Source organism: Phocoena sinus, chromosome 16, assembly GCF_008692025.1.
Source record: "Phocoena sinus isolate mPhoSin1 chromosome 16, mPhoSin1.pri, whole genome shotgun sequence".
Classification (NCBI taxonomy): Eukaryota; Metazoa; Chordata; class Mammalia; order Artiodactyla; family Phocoenidae; genus Phocoena; species Phocoena sinus.
In genome coordinates this window covers 80,176,075-80,193,403 of record NC_045778.1, presented here as the reverse complement: position 1 = coordinate 80,193,403, position 17,329 = coordinate 80,176,075, and the positions used below count along the sequence as shown (strand labels likewise).

The 17,329-nt window shown below is 44.8% G+C and overlaps 1 protein-coding gene across 1 annotated transcript in view; it reads right to left on the bottom strand.

Moving 5' to 3' along the window:
• DOCK1 (dedicator of cytokinesis 1) overlaps nt 1-17,329 on the bottom strand; it is a 534,414-nt gene that overhangs the window by 189,956 nt on the left and 327,129 nt on the right. Inside the window, 1 exon segment of the mRNA XM_032607328.1 lies at nt 10,054-10,148. Coding sequence (XP_032463219.1) covers nt 10,054-10,148 — 95 coding nt within the window.

Below are 17,329 nucleotides of genomic sequence, written 5' to 3'. Positions count from 1 at the left end.
TTGGGGAAAACTGCCTCCAATCCTCACCCTCTACAGGAAAGCTCAGCCCTGGCATCGTCAGTGGACGGCTGCTATTATCTATGGTAAAGGCTCCTGTCCTTGCTGGGGTCATGCAACAGAGAAGAGTGGCTGAGAAAAGCGGAAATAAAGAAAAGGGGATCACTGAAATGGATGACATATATTTCTATTAATTACTTAACATTACCGAGACTCAGCTTTTTCATCCATAAAATGGGGATATAATTGACATGGGGGGGTATGATTCTTTGCAATAGGGACTCTTGTGTACATGGAAGGATGTTTACCAGCATCACTGGATTCTCCCCACAAGGTGCCAGTAGTTCACACTGTGATACCAAATTGTGTCTGGACATTGCCGACTGGCCTCTAGGGGGTAAAAGCGCCCCAGGTTGAGAACCACAGAGCAGATACCTAAGACGATGCTGGCAACACAGCGAGCATTCAGTTATCATGGGCTTCCTCCTCCACCCATTCTAGACTTAAGAGCATGACACCAGAGGGTCTCACACTACACACTCTTTCTGCTAAGCCCCAGGAGCACTGGAGGTAAAGTTTTAGGATGGAAAGATCTGGAATACGACCTTAATAAATTATATTTCGTCCATTTTGTTTTGCATTGAGAGCAGTCTCATGCAGCAAGTAGAGAGGGCACTTGGCTTCCTTCCTCCTAAAGTGAAGTACATCCTCTAGCATTAAGTGCCGGCAGGATGGCGTCATCAGCACCAGCCGGGAGCTCACAGCAAGGTGTGCACTGGCTCGGAGAATTCTTACAGATTTTGCCCTTTCAAAACTTTCCTCTAAAGCAAGCTTCCCTAAGTAAGAGTCCTGGCTGAGAGTGCTTCATCACTGCCATTCCTTGGAGAGTACTTTGATTTTTCATCTCGGAATTAAATAAAGAGGCCATTTGAATAAGACCCAACTGCATAAAATATCTATGCCATGTGCAATGAATTAGTGGTTATCAAGAGCCAGGTAAAATCTGGAATTATCTGTGTTAGTTTTAGGCCAAAAGCTTAATTATTAAGCAAAGAGCAGAAGTATCCATGCCAGAGAATAACTGTATGGAAAATGGTAAAATAACTTATGAAAACGCCATAAAGGATCAACAGAATTCCAACTAATAGCAAAGCACTGTGCACGTGGGCTCCTCTCCCTGCCGTGGGGTCCAGAGCACCATTCCTAGATGCAAATCAAGAGCTGGCTTAGAATCTCGGTGCTTCACGATGGCCACCTCTGCCTCGGAAGACGATCTCACGTGTTTCTCCCTGAGACTGGCCGGAAATGTGCTCAGCTGCAGCCCCAGTGGGCCCAATCCGGAAGCAGGCCTGGGCCTCAGTGCCTGCAAACTGGGGTCTGAGCTGCAAAACATCTCCTCTTAGCCCAATTTCCCTATAGAGGATTAAGGTTCCAAGAGTGAAGTTATGAACTGTATGAGCCAAAGAAAGTGCAGGCATGCTGAGCACTAGGGAAATTTTCATTCCAGAATGTTTTCATTATCCTGACTTTGAATTCCTGTTTCTTCACTCAAAACCAATATATATATATATATATATATATATATATATATATATATATATATATTTTTTTTTTCCTTTTGGTCCTTAGCTAGTGGGATTGTGACAGTGTTTTTGTCAGCTACTGTATACTGTTTCAAAGGAAAAAATGATACTTTGGTGTGCTTGAAACCGTCGAGTTATTGGATATGCAAAACCTCAAAAGGAACCCAGTTATTTTCAAAAATAAATTAAAAACAACATCAACTAAAACCCCATGCTTCAAAGAAAGGAGAAAAGATGTTGAGAAGAAATAATCCAAGAGTCTCTTGAGCCCAAAATGCTTGACACCCATGCTTTTAACTTGCACAAAGATTTCAACTCCATGCCCTTTCACCAGAGCAGCGTTTCCTGGAAAGGAGGTTGAGTTGGAAACAAAATACGCTGTCCTCCCAGACTCGACCATTAGGTGTCTGTTCTGGCTGTGGCTAGTGCCACAGTACTTAAGGCCGGTCCCCAGAAAGTGGGGACCCCTACCTTCCTCTCTCCCGAAAGCAAATGGTACCTTTTCTCTAATCTAAGCCCAAGGCACAAGCTAGCAAGGACGAAAATTCTTCCACAGCAATGAAACCCAATGGCGCTATACCTGCAAACAGCCTACCCTGCAAATCTGCCTTCTGAGCAGCTTCACGACGTCTAAGAAACCTGGCATCTCAAAGATGGAATCCCTTTCTAAGTCTTAAGGACCCTTCCTATCATGACTATATGTCAAATTAATTTTGGCAGAAACAGCCGTGAGCTTGCCTTCCTGGATGCTGATACATCTGATGAATAATACTTACCAGTGGGGAAAATGCCATATTTTACAGGAGAAAAATAGCTAAGTTACAAAAATATGCATGGAAAATTGACCCAATGAAAGGAGCCATATGTGGCTGTAAGTGTGTAAATATGTATTGTATGCATTAGGTTGGTGGAAACATAATGCACTGCGTTGATGGACTGAGGAAAACACTCCCTGGTCCAAAAATGCCTGAATCACAGATGAGAGAAGAGGAGTAGAAATCAGCCAACACACTGCCATGCAAAGACAATCGAGAATGCAGACTGTGTTCCCATCACCTGGGACTGTTTGGCCTTCAAACGGCCATGATCAAAAAAATGAGTAACACCCAGACATGTGACATCAATAGCAGTATGACCTCATCAATTCTAGGCTGGGAAGAAATGTTAGTGTTTGAAAGTACACACTTAAGATGAGACCTTGACTTCAGGTAAACAAACCAGATAATAGTTTAGATGGGTTGGTCTCCAATATTTGAACGGTCAACAACTAGACAAGACTAAATTGGGCAGCTCAGCAAAATCCACTACATTCGAGAAGCTAGTCTTTAGGACAGGTCCAATGATGACCAACTGCTCATGGTCAACATGCTGACCAGTAACATCTTAAGCATCTCAAAATTGAAATAAAAATAATGTCTTCCGTTTTCTGTGGGCACAATTTTGAGTTCTCAACTTACTCCTTCAAGGTGATATTCTTTTGCTCAATATGTCATATGTAAGGATCTCTACCATAAATTGCCAATCTCCCCTGACAAACTGCAAGAATCTTTTTTATCACCCAGTGAGAATTTTGCAATCCATTATATTTTCCTTCATGCTCCGTCTCCCAGGCAGCTTCAAGGATTTTGGCTTCTAAAAACTTTCCAGTTTTCTCTATGGCTTTACATGGTCTATTTTATATTCACAGCCTATGAATCCTTACTTGTAAAATATACCAAGTTCTGTTATGAATGTGTGTAGGATATTAAGAAACAAATTATAAATATAACCTCCTTTAGGCCCCAGCTTAACATGGACAAAACCAAGGAGAATGAGACGCAAAATCGACACCAAAAGAGGACACTGGAAAATACTGATAATCAGAGTTGTAAACAATGAGAGCTCTGAGGAAGTAAAAATGATGGTTTACTTTATTTTTCATCCTAAGAGAAGAGGACACAAGCAACAAGACCTAGTGAGAAGCTCAATCAGGGTAACTGAATTTTTAAAATTCTTCTGCAAGTCTGAAGGGTGGACAAATGTAAGAAAGGTTTTATTCCATGTTCTGCAGTGCACATGAATAAGAAAGTCTAATTCTAAAAATCTGAAAATTATACTCAATCCTGCCCCTGTTTTCACCCCATGGCACACAGTAGAAATGCCTTTTGCAAGTAAATAAAAGTAGTTAATAACAAATGCTTCCTTCAAGGTGAGAAAGGAACTCAGTCAAACCAACAGACTCATTTCCTACCAAGTCACTCCTATGCCTTAGAATTCTAGTCAGTATTATCGGTGCACAGACACTCTACTGGGATGAATTCAAGCCCTACGACCGGAAGAAAGACACAGAAATGCAACTTAGTGGTCACGTTTGTGTTAACAACCAGACGGAACTCTAAGACAGCCATGGCATAATTCTTCAACATTAGACTAGGCTACACATACCACAAACTGTAAACCTGAACATTTTATCTGATAGAAGTTCAAGAATGGCGACCAGCACTTATCTGCCAACAAGCGAAGGTCTATGCTTCCAGTGCCACCTGAGATCTTAAATGGAAACACAGCATTTGCTTCCCTCTGGGCAGATTAAATAGCACTTCTGGATGCTAACACACAAGCACACATCTACTATACCTGAACCGTGCTTATCTTAAATGTCACCTTGCCGTCTGACACTAGTATATCCTAGAGCAGGGTTATAACGTCAGGCCATTGCCAATCACTTACTATCTTGAATATAGCAACCAAGTGACTACTGTCCTTTGAGATATTCATTATATCCTATAAATCTGATTCCTGATTTACAAGTTGTTGCCCCAAAACTAATGTAAAATGTAGTTAAAGACAGCATCCAAGCCCCGCGAATTGAAGAACAGTCCACATCTGCAGAGGCAAAGCTGAAGAATCACATGAATATTTAAGGGGCCACAGAGGCTGATGTTGTCAGTTTCTAAGCTGTAGGTGGTAAAACTGCATGTCCAGCTGTGCCATTAAAACGTACATACAGACTAGGGAAACTTCTGGGAATTACTGCTTATCCCAAGCAGGCAAGGAAACATCCTCTGATGCATGCCGGGAGGAGGAACAGACAAATCTGGCAGCACGTAAGACATCAAGCTCTTAAGTCATAGGAATAAAAAGGGGCAAATAGACAACGACAAAGAAACAGTGTTATATGGTATCTATGTAATTTCTATGAGAAATTATTTTATTAAGATATTAGTGAGATTCTGTCCTAAAAGTTCACAGCAGGCATAAAGCTCAGTAAGGGATGTGATCCTCTGTAACAGCATATACTTTTAATGGCTCCAAAAAGCTAAGTAGGGGGCTTCCCTGGTGGCGCAGTGGTTGAGAGTCCGCCTGCCGATGCAGGGGACACGGGTTCGCTCCCCGGTCCGGGAAGATCCCACATGCCGCGGAGCGGCTGGGCCCGTGAGCCATGGCTGCTGAGCCTGCGCGTCTGGAGCCTGTGCTCTGCAACGGGAGAGGCCACAGCAGTGAGAGGCCCACGTACCGGGGGGAAAAAAAAAAAAAAAGCTAAGTAGGAACATCTTGACTTCTGTGCTTAAAATTCACTCAGGTAAGTAGTAAATCTTGCAGAAAAGTTGTGTTTTAAAGACATAAGGATTAAAAACAAAACAAAATACTCTCTTCGGAAAACAGGAGGCACACTCAAGGTAGCAGCGTGGTTTTAGGCTACGGGCTCTTTAAATACTGGCCCTATAACCTCCCAGCTGTGTGTTTTTTGGCAACTTAAGAAACCTTTGTGCCTCAACTTTCCCATCTGTAAAGTGGGCATAAAAACAACAGCTGTCTCAAAGTGCTGCTGAGGGTATTAAGGACATGATGACTTGTAGTCTCCCCCGAGAAGTGCTTGGCACGTGGGAAGCATATGTTTCAGGTCACCCTTAGCCTGAAGATGAAAACGCACAACACATCACAAAGAATGCGTGTGTTAAATGAAAAAGGAGATAAACTCTGCACTCTGAAACTGGCATTTAAACAAGGATGTTAAAGAAAACTAAAGGGTCACCAACCAGATGTCTTAAGATAGCTTTAAGTGTTACCTAGCTGGCTGCATGGAGGCAGTTATCTTCCTCAGCCACCCAACCAATTCAGCTTCTAAAACTCAATATGGTTTATTCAAACAGAGGGGGTAGCGTTTTAAGGCAGTAAGATGTAAGAAAGAAAATTACAATGATCACAGCCCCAACTTTTTATTTATTTATTTATTGACTATTTTTGGTTGTGTCGGGTCTTCACTGCTGCGCACGGGTTTTCTCTAGTTGCAGCAAGCGGGGGCTGCTCGTTGCAGGGCACGGGCTTCTCATTGCGGTGGCTTCTCTTGTTGCAGAGCACGGGCTCTAGGCATGTGGGCTCAGTACCTGTGGCACGTGGGCTCTAGAACGCAGGCTCAGTAGCTGTGGCTCGTGGCCTCTAGAGCGCAGGCTCAGTAGTTGTGGCGCACGGGCTTACTTGCTCTGTGGCATGTGGGATCTTCCCCGGACCAGGGATCGAACCCGTGCCCCCTGCATTGGCAAGTGGATTCTTAACCACTGCACCACCAGGGAAGTCCTCACAGCTCCAACTTTGATCAGAGTCTAAAATGCCTCCTTCATGGCCTGCTCTTTTGTTATTCCCTGTGGCTGGGGACCTTGTGCCTGCAAAATGTGTCAGCTGTGAGAGGAAGGCGGATCGGCTGCAGCTTCTCAGAGTCAAAATCTCTGCAAATATAAGTGTCTTTAGGGAACTCCCTGGTGGTCCAGTGGTTAGGACTCAGTGCTCTCACTGCAAGGGCCTGGGTTCAATCCCTGGTTGGGGAACTAAAATCCCACAAGCTGCGGTGTGGCAAAAAAAAAAAAAAAGGTCTTTACTTGGTATCAACAAACCCACACACACGTACACAGACACATACACACGTGTGTGCACACACAACCACAAACGTCCATATACATGCGCATGCACACATACCACACACACACACACACACACACACACACACACACACACACACACACACACACAGACACAGCTCCTCCTTGGGACGTTCTGATGGAAGAAACGCTGTCAGCTGGAAGACTTGGCCTCAGAGTACTAGAATTCTTGATGAGATGGCTCCGTACATTTTATGTACAACATAAAAGAAACCACAGGGATTTTACATTCTGAGTGTTTCCTCCTTTAGGAGTCTTTTAGGGCTGCAGCCTACGAGCATACTGCCCAAGATAATAGGATGGACTTCCGGCTCCAGACCCTAATTCCATCATCACTGACACAAGACTTTATCCTCAGAAGTCCCCGGCATTTGCCTTTAAGAGGACACAACAAACCAGGGCTTCGGCCTTGCAGAGCTGCCTTTCCCTACAAACAAAGAGCTCTCCTCCCTGTGGCTGAGGTGCGAAGGCTTGGTTTGGTGGAGATGCCACGGCACACCTGCATCTCCGTCACGTGGCTGCACCCTGCAGAGTGGCACGTGAGGAGGAATGCAGGGAACGCACAATTCCAGCGAGCACGGGTCAAGCGACATCCTCAACCGGGAACTACAGAACATCCTGGGAGAAGCTGGACAGGGTCTCCGGAGAAGGAGACTCTGAGGGCTGCGCTCCGAGCTTTGAGTCACAGGGCACGTGGCTCTCGCCCACGTGCAGGTCCGGGGTGATGATCAGATACCTCAGTGCTGGCAGGAGAAGGCAGAGGATGCAGTCGCAGGAAGAGGCTATGATGCAACCGTAAGGGTATAACTGAAAACAGACTCTCCATCACCAGCAAAATAGCATCAGGGGCTTCCCTGGGGGCGCAGTGGTTGAGAGTCCGCCTGCCGATGCAGGGGCCACGGGTTCGTGCCCCAGTCCGGGAAGATCCCACATGCCGCGGAGCGGCTGGGCCCGTGAGCCGTGGCCGCTGAGCCTGCGCGTCCGGAGCCTGTGCTCCGCAACGGGGGAGGCCACAGCGGTGAGAGGCCCGCGTACCGCAAAAAAAAAAAAAAAAAAAAAAAAAAAAAATAGCATCAAAGTAAAGTGTGGCTGCGTCCTCCTCAGTGGGGTGACAGTTGACCTCGGTGGGACCCCTGGGACTGGGGTCACCAAGTCACACAACTTCTGAGGACAGATGGCATCTGACGTTGCAGGAGCAGCCCTCTCCCACCCTTGTCCCCAGGGTATGGAACGCACAGCCTGGGTGCTAGGACACGGCCACTCTGCAGGGGAGATGCAGCACAGGTCAAGTCCACATGCGAGGTCAGGTGTCCACACGCACGCCTTCCGACCACACCCGGGGCCGCCCGGCTGCCTGACTCAGCGACCGCCTTTAGCTCTACTCAGTCGAGTAACGGAGTCGTGTTTTCACTACCGACGTGGCAAGTTTATCTGCCGGGTCTAGTTAAATGCAGAGGCCCCAAGTTATTTCATTGCTAGACGGCAAGGACGGGTCTGTCGTTTTCAGCTACAGCATCCAGCAGAGCAAGGAGAGCCCGAGTCTTCCTGTAGATCCAGGACAGCGGGTTTTGTTTGTTGTTTGTTGAAGATAGGCCACGAAAAACATGAACACTGCAGCTCTCTAGACTCATTCTAAATCGTCACTCACAAAAGGTAATCCCGACAGAGAGAGAAGGAAGAAACTCCTCGTGCTTTAAGTTCCTCACTTTCTGGGTGAGGATTCAGATCCCAAGAGAGAGCAGGTGGAAATGCAAGAGGCCAAGGCCAGGACCCCTGCTGTGAGCACTGGCCACGTTTATATCTCCAGCTGTGAGAGGCCGCTCCCTCCCGAGCCTCTCCACTTAATTCTCAGATGTTGTCTGATGTGAGGCAAGAGGCTTCAGCCACAGCAACGTATGACTTAAGATGGACAACACTTACTTCGGCTCAGTCCTAGCGGAGGCCTGCTCAGAACCCACAGCTTATGGTACACAGGGCCGATTTCATCCCTGCTGTCCTGGAAAGGAGCATCACCCACAAAAGGCAAAGGGAAAGGCCCTTGCTGCTGTGAATTTATCCATAGGGTGGACAAATCATTAAAAAGAGGCTCAGGAAAAACGTAAATGAAAACCACAATGAGACATGGTACACGTGTATCAGAAGGGCTAAAATGAAAAATGGTGACAATAGCAAATGCAGACGAGGATGCAGAGAAGCTGGATTTCTCTTACGTGGCTCACGGGAATGGAGAATGGCAGAGTTTCGCAGTTTCTTACAGAACTAAACATATGATTACCATGCAGTCCAGCATTTGCATCCCAGGTCGGTTGTGCCAGAGAAATGAAGACTTAAGTTCATACAAAAACCTGTACAGGAATGTTCATAGCAGATGTATCTGTAAGAGCCCCAAACTGGAAATAGTCTAGACGTCCTTCAACAGTAAAAATGGTTAAACCACCTGTGGCACATCCATACTAGGGAACACTAACTCAGCAATGAAAAGGAACAAACCACTGATCCGAGAACCTAAATGAGTCTCCAGGGAATCAGGCAGAGTGAAAGAAAAAAAGTCAATCATCCCAAAAGGTTACAGCCTGTATGATTCCATTTATATAACATTTTTGAAATGACAAAATTTTAGAAATGGAGAACAAATTAGTGGTTGCCAGGGATTAGGGAAGGGGGAGGGTCACAAATGGGGAACCACAGGGACCCTTGTGGTGAAGGCAATGTTCAGTGTTTTCACCGTGAGAGTGGATTTGAGAACACATGCATGTGAAAAAAATTGCAAGAAACTGAACACAAACACTAATGAGTACGCGTCAAGCTGGGAAGATCTGAAGAAGATGGGTAAATTGTATCAATGTCAGTTCCCTGGTTGTAGTTTGGTGCTAAGGTTTTACAAAATGTTATCATCAAGGAAAACTGGGTAAATGGTACACAAGATCTCCTGTCTTACTCCTTACCGCAGCACTGACTATGAACCTACAATTATCTCCATAAAAATTGCAAAAAGAAAGAAGCAGAAAAAAGAAGTCAACAGAAATTCCTTCTACACATGCGATTGAGAACCCCATGATCTTTGTTGGCGCTTACAGAAATGATAAAACCCAAGTGCTAGAAAATTAACCAACAGCCCTCACAAGAAGATGAACAAGGCACGTGCTTAATATTTAATACGTGTGATGAAAATGCTCAGGACGCTTTCCAGCTGAAATACGTGAAATGCAAACACTTTTCAAACAACTCCCACAGAGCTGAGGATCGCTTTGGGTAACACACACACATGGTTAAGATTAGATGGCAAACTGATGCCCTTGACGAAGGTGAACGGAAAGGCGGGTCATGTTCCTATTTGTTTTCTCCAGGGGGCAGGGCCCACGTTCTCAGCCCCAGAGCCCGTGCTGGCATAAGCAAAGCACCCAATCTCCAGGCCCATTTCTCCAAAGAAGCATTTGCATCCCAGAAGGGGGAGCACCCTGAACGTTGTGGGAGACCCCGTGGTATCCAGCAACACCTCCATTCCCAGCAGACACAAATCAGGCGCCTCGTCAAGGAGAGCCTTCCCCTGTACTCACTTATTCTGCATCATGTTCATGATCACCCAGTCGAAAGGGTAGACGTTCTTCCCGATGAGGTTCTTAAACATGATGAACGTCTCCATGAGAAAATCCTGAAACAAAGAAGAGAACGCTGAAACAACCCACCCAGAAGAAGGCGAAAACCAAGGCCCCCTGGAATAGTTTCACATTATAAATGACTTTTTTTTTTTTTTTCTTTTTAACTGAATGAGAACATACGAAAAAGTAATGAAGATGTATTTCACAGGAGGTATGTATTACACTTCTGCCTTTCTGTTGGCCTGAGCACCTCCTGTCCCGGAGAACTTTTTCAAGGGCATATTAAAAGATACTCCTTGGGCATATCTAAGAGTCACAGAGAGTCAGTCCCCAAAGGTTACAAATACATAGTCACACTCTTTCTGCTTAAAGAAACCTTTTAAAACAAACATAACACGCAGGTCGTAACTATGTCTTATATTTACTCTACAGAGATTTTTTCATTACGAACAGGGGCCCATTGGGTTGAATATGCGGTATTATTATCCTTTCCTTTTTCTTATGTAATTTAACAGCTGAAAGGCTCAAACAGGAACTCCTGACCATCTGCACCTATTCAGCTCCCAGTAAACCATTTAAGCATGTGGTCGCATTCCAGACTCTTTTATGTGGCATCCTCAAATCCATAAGCTCCTCAGTTATGCCTCTGTTGTCTCCTAGATGGTTCCCTGAATTTCACGAGTGGTGCCCTGCGTCCCACCTTGCTTCCTGGCCAATCACCACCACTCCTGGCATCGAGGAGGGGTTTCCCCTTCTGTGCCTGCCAGAATTAGGAGAATTTCTTCAATTTGACAGTTAGTGCTTTATTCTGAGCTAACCTGAACAAAACAAGTGGTTATCCTGAAAAGCACGCATCCCGGTAGCCCGGGATGCGTGCTCCCTCAAGATCTGGGTGGGAAGGGGGACAGGCAACTGAGAATTCATGGAGGAAAATGAGGTCATAGTCAGAGATGGCCAAATAGAGTGGATGTTTCTCATGTATTTAATCTACTGATTCATAATTAGGTACAATGGCTGTGAAGACCAAGGTGGTGAACAGGATTTCTGCAGCCAAGAAAGCAATTCCCAGCACAAAGTTCTACCCAAGAACTTCTTGCAAAGAGACACCAGTTCCATCGACAGCAGCAATAAGCCGATGTTCAGAGATGCTTCCTCTGCAACCGTAACAGCAATGCCAGGTTACAGCGAGTCATCTCTGCCTTGGGAGGGGTTTGTCGAGCCTCCTCCCATGAATAAAAACTCAAGGAGCAATCGTGATCACGCTTTATGCAACAGAGGCCTCCAGTGCAGGAGAGGTTAGGATCCCGGGCAGAGTCAGGAGGGAAAAGTCAGTTCCATGTCCTCCAGACTCTGCCCACAGGAGTCCTGACCAGCAGGGCTTGCGAGCAGGGGTGTTCTAGGTGCCCCCTGACACAAGGAACAGTTTCTCTCCCTAGTTTAATTACTGAAATTCATACTTCAATCCTTAAGTTTCCCCACTTTGTCGAGAGTTTCACATTTTAATGACCAGGTTGCCTACTTCGCCGGCTGAGTGCCGTAATTTAGTCACATCTCTATGTGCATGAAGTTGCTGGCGTTCTTGCTGGTCACTCCTCAAAGCCTAATAATTTAGATACAGGGTCTGGTTTTTATTATTCTAGAAGAGAAGCATATTTTCCCAATTCCTTTTTTTTTTTTTCCCTCTAGGAAACACAGTCCCGTACTTCATTAGTATGGCTCAGCTGTTAAATGTTGGTACTTTGCTGACCAAACAAAATGCTGCAGATTGTCGGAGATGAGGTTTTGCAAGGCTTCCCTGCCGGTCTGCATAATTTACTGGCCATGGTGGTGGTCCCCACCATTGCATTTGCCTAGAACGGCCAATGAGGCTGAACAGACTATTACAACTGCTATCTCCAAGTCAAAGAGGGGAGCTGGAAGATTAACATGAGATATTTTGTGAAAATTTCATCTTTTTAAAATCAATCCATCCCTGCTGCATTTTTAGATTATTCACAAGATGCTCCATACAATAAGCGGACGGCTCTAACAAGAGCCATCAGTGTATCCCACAGGCAAAATCTTCTTGTAAAACCATCTGCTTCTGTCCATCTCCATACCCACCCACTTGGATAACTGATCATCCTTTTTCACCTGGACTACCAGCGGGGCATCCTAGCCCATCTACCTATGGTCATTCTTGTCTCTCTTGGTCCCCACACTTCACCCAGGGTGACCTTTTCAAATTACAAATCAGATCAGGGCACCAACACTTCCCCCCATCTCCCGCTGAACCCACGTCCTCAGGGGCTTCCCAGTGTTCCTAGATTAAAGCCAAAGAGACTTGATTCTCGGAAGTAGGAAGTCACCATTCTCTTAAGTCAGAGAAATAACTGTTTCAGACAAGGACCATCAATACATGCTAAACTTATCAGGTGAAAGATTGCTAGAGGAAGACCTTTGCAATTTTCTGCAGATGCCAAAGTATTACCCAAAGATTACATGATAATCTCCAAGGGGCATGTATCTTCACAACGGAGAGGTCTGGTAGTTACTCCCTTTTAACCAAGTGATCAAACCCATCATCATCAGTAGTGGTCAGCCCGGCATTTCCAGACTCCCAACAGACACACCAGGGAATGCTTAACACCAACTTCTGTTCCGCTTGCCAAAAGGGTGAACCTGAATTTTAGATCAAGCTTCCAGTTTGCAGGACACGGGAATTTGCAGAAACAAATCTGCACACAAGGCAGCAATCAAAAATTCCAGAACGGGTGAAAGTCTGCAAAGCTAGTGACTTTATCCCTTCAAAAAAATAAATAAAAATGAAATCGAATTTTAAAAAGCAATGCCATGAATGGGAAGGAAAAACAAGGTGATGAACTCATTCTAGAAAAAAGAAGAGATGAATGAGAGATAACCAAATACAACGTGTGAATCCAGACTAGATGCAGATTCGAGAAAGCCTATAAAGAAATACAACAATGACTGGGGAGAACTGAGGAGAAATTTGAATACAGACGGTATGAAGAGATGATTGTTATGTTCTGGAAGGTCATTAAGGCCGTTGACTATTGTCCTTAACCTTGAGAGATATTTGCTGAACCACTTACATGTTTCTCACATACTTATGGGATTTGGCTACATAGAAAGAGGTCCATAGAGATACAGGGGAGGCAAGTATGGCAAAATGCTTGCAACTGATGAATTCAGATGACAGGAATAATGGTTTCCATTGTACTACTCTTTCAGCTTTTCTGTATGTTTGAAATTTTTCAAGATAAATAGAGCAAAGAGCACAAGCAAAGTGGAGAGAATCAACATGAGATCAGTGAACTGTATCACCGTCAACGTTCTGATTTTGACATTGTTCTATAGTTTTGCAAGATGCCACTATTGGGAGAAACTGGGTCAAGAATACAGGGGTGCTCTGCATCATTTTTTCCAGCTGCATGTGACTCTACAATTTTCTCAAAATAAAAAGTTTACTCAAAAAATAGATGCTTTAAAAATAATTTTAAAATAATTAAGGGAAAAACAGTAAATAAATGATACAGAAACGGAAACCAAACAAGCAGAAAAACACAAAGCCTCTTAGCATGACCAATGGGGTCCTGTGCGGTTTGATGCCCCAGCACCTGTCCGGCTGCACCTCACCCCCGGGACTCTTGCTGCTCTACCACCTACAGTGAATGTCCTCTCTTCTATTCCTCGATATTCCACAATCCTCTCCTTTGCAAAGAAGGCTTCCTGACCACCCGACTCAGTCCAGTCTGGCTGCTTTACAGGCGTCATTCTTTTGGAGCATGGATAGCCTGGGTTATCTGAAGGACTCCCTGATCACCTGTGATATTCTCCACTAGACTGGGGGCCACGAGAGCAAGACCCGTCTGCATTGCCTGCTGTCACCTCCTCCGCCTGTTAACACAGAGTCAGTCTCCAATAAACAGCTATTGAGTGAATTCACTATAAAAGGATTCTGCACCCCCAAACTCATCATCCAGTGGAGACCGTCTTCGGTAAAGCTTCATCTACGAGGAATGGTCACACGAAATAAAGAAATGGATGCTCAGAGCAAGGCTCCTCCTGCTACTCGTGACATTCCCCACACAAGCTTGCGAATCACCCTTCGGTGGCCATTTCACACGGAAATCGAGGCTCTTTAAGACCAGGCCTGCCCAACAGCAGAATGTTTCCCAGGCAAGGACAGTCACCTGGCAAATATTCTTGCTTTCATAATCCCTGTGAGCATCCTCACCACTTGCCATTTGTGAGAAGTCACGCTGGACCACCCCAGCACAGGCTGCTGGTTGACTGGGATGGACAAGGCACAAGGGAAGGGGCAGTGGGCGATAGCCACCAGGTGAGGTCAAGGCAGGTGTCAGGCAGGGGTTCCCAGAAGGTGTTGGGATGGAAGCTGAATGGAGGCAGGAGGGTAATCCAGGAGGAGGACGCTAAGAGCTCAGAGCTCTGCCTGACCGGGCTTCTCTATATAACCTACAATTGCACAGGACTGGGAGAGGCCACAGAAAGAGGCGGGGATGCACGGTAGCCTGTGGCTGCCCCTGGGTCCTCCTTGGAGATGAGAGGGACCCCACAGCCTGGTTCTTTCAACCTTCGCCGTCCTGTATCCTGCATTCACTCAACCTGTAACCAATAAGCGTTACTTCCACCTGCACTGTTCTTGGATACGTCATTATTCACTCAGTCACTCCACAAACATTCCTTTATGGCCACTTAGTGGGAATCTGGGACAAGTGTCAAGAGAACAGGCTCCACTGGAAGGCCCAGAGTACTCCTCTTCACCTCTGATCTTACTATGGACACTAAGTTCTCCACCTGTGGTCCTGCTTCAGTAACTGGGACACAAGACAGCTAGCAGCCCCTTCTTCAGGCCAGCATCTCCACTGCAGAAGAACTTAAAGACCCCACCTGGCTCACCATCCTAAAGGGACTGTCTCTGTTATGAGAGAGTTTTGAGCCAAACGCATCCACCCTTTTCCTTTCTTGGATTAGCCTTTCAGTTCCATGCTGTGCTCCATCCTTTCACTGTCTTGGGGTCCAAAGGGTCACTTGAGAGACTGTAAAAGTACCAGTTCTGAGGCCTGTGACTTTGGTGTTGATAATAACTGAGATTTTGTATGGGAATGACTCATCCAACCAAACCAGAGCTGAATTTGAAAACCTGAAGAAGCACTTCTTACAAGGAAGTAGTCTTGAGAAAATGGTCTAGGCTCTTCGTACACTACATTACTAATTAACTTCCAATTATTTAACACACAACGACCTTTCATTTTTGTGAGCATTTGTCCAAGTAGAAAAATAGTCAAATACCCCCTATGTATAGTTAATAGATAGGAACACATTTTACAAAGTTCTGACCGATTAACAACAATAAAAAAGGTTTACAATCCTTGCAGTATGAATTTATGATATCCAAACCACAAATGCCATTTTATAATGGAAATCCAATTGTCTGCAAATAATTGCTGTTCTGAACTACTTTGTCTAAGGAACCAAAATCCCTTGGGATATCAGGACCACAACATGCAACAAGTATCTGATGATCTACTCTGTGCAAGGAGAGAGAGTACACACTTGGAATTCAGCAAATTACAGTCATTTTTAAACACTATTTTGTATAATCGCTTTTCACAATACATTGAAGCTTCCCTATCCACTGCAACACTGAATAATTCAGATTAATATATATATATATATATATATATATATTTTTTTTTTTTTTTTTTTTTTTTTTGCGGTACGCGGGCCTCTCACCGCTGTGGCCTCTCCCGTTGCGGAGCACAAGCTACGGACGCGCAGGCTCAGCGGCCGTGGCTCACGGGCCCAGCCGCTCCGCGGCATGTGGGATCCTCCCGGACCGGGGCACGAACCCGCGTCCTCTGCATCAGCAGGCGGACTCCCAACCACTGCGCCACCAGGGAAGCCCCACATTAAATATTTTTAACAGTTTGCGTGAATAGTATGATTTTGATCATGTGACTATTCTGATAAGGGGCAAATAATTAAATGGAGTCCTAAATTTTCAGCACAGGTAATGCTTCTCATTCTGAAAAGTTTATTATTCAGCCTGAAGTGTTGTCTAGGAAATTGTTCATAAAGGTTCAGCTACAACTATCCTTCCCCTGATCAAACATGAGGCATGAAGTGTTTCACATGGCAAATCTGATTTCACTATGCCATGACTGCTGAAGAGTCACAGGATATAATCACATGTGCTACATGTTACATGCCTGAGTACAGTCCTACATTAAACTCCTCGTTAATATTCTTAAGGGAGACTAAACACAGAGACACACAAACACATACACATTCCTGCTCCTTGACTTTTATTTAAGGAAAATTGTTATGATTTTAAGGTATAAATCCATTTTTTAGAAATTTAAATGCATATTTTTATTATTATTATAATATTAAATATTATATATATATATAATTTAAATATACATATGTACACACACACATATAGCAGCAACAGTTAATAAGGTAGTTTTCTTAATTAGAATTAATCCTTTGGAAAAAAGCCTTAAATGCATTGTCTCTATCCCTTAATAAGACTGATGTAAAGTGCAACCAACCTTGTTCTGGAAACGCTAGTAGAACTTGCTGCAGTCTCCAGGAATCTAGGGGCCTCAGAAATGGAGTCTGTGTTCCCAGACAGGAGAGCTGAGGTGGACATATACTCAGAAACTCTGCAGACACATTGGCTGCGGCTTCGCAGAGGACATCTGCTGTATGGCCCTGCGATGTCAGCTTGTTACGGACAGAGCTCCTAAGTTCCCCTCTGTACGTCTCCTAATTAAGTTGTATCATACTCTCACTGAGGATGACTAGAGAATTATTTCGAGAAATGCTAATGAGCCTCCGTGACTAAAGCTAATTAATAAGGGAGCACAATTAAGGCTGACAATGCTCCCTGGCTTCTGCTATTGAAAGCCAATCAATAAATGAACAGCAGTTAATGACAGACTCTCCATGGGTAACATCTCCAAATTTTCCGTGACCACAAAGCATGGGAGAGAAAAGAAAAGGGACTTTTCTCGGCTGACACCCTGAATCACTCCCCAGGTCAGTATAAGGAGAGAGTCTGCATCTTGACCCTTATCTTCTTACAAACACGCCTGTAGTCAGACCATCCCTGGTGGCTTCGGAAATCAAGTGGAGGCAAGTCCAAAATCATACTGAAAATGGAAATACTTACATCAGCGTTTTGCCTAAAATGCTGGCCTCAAAA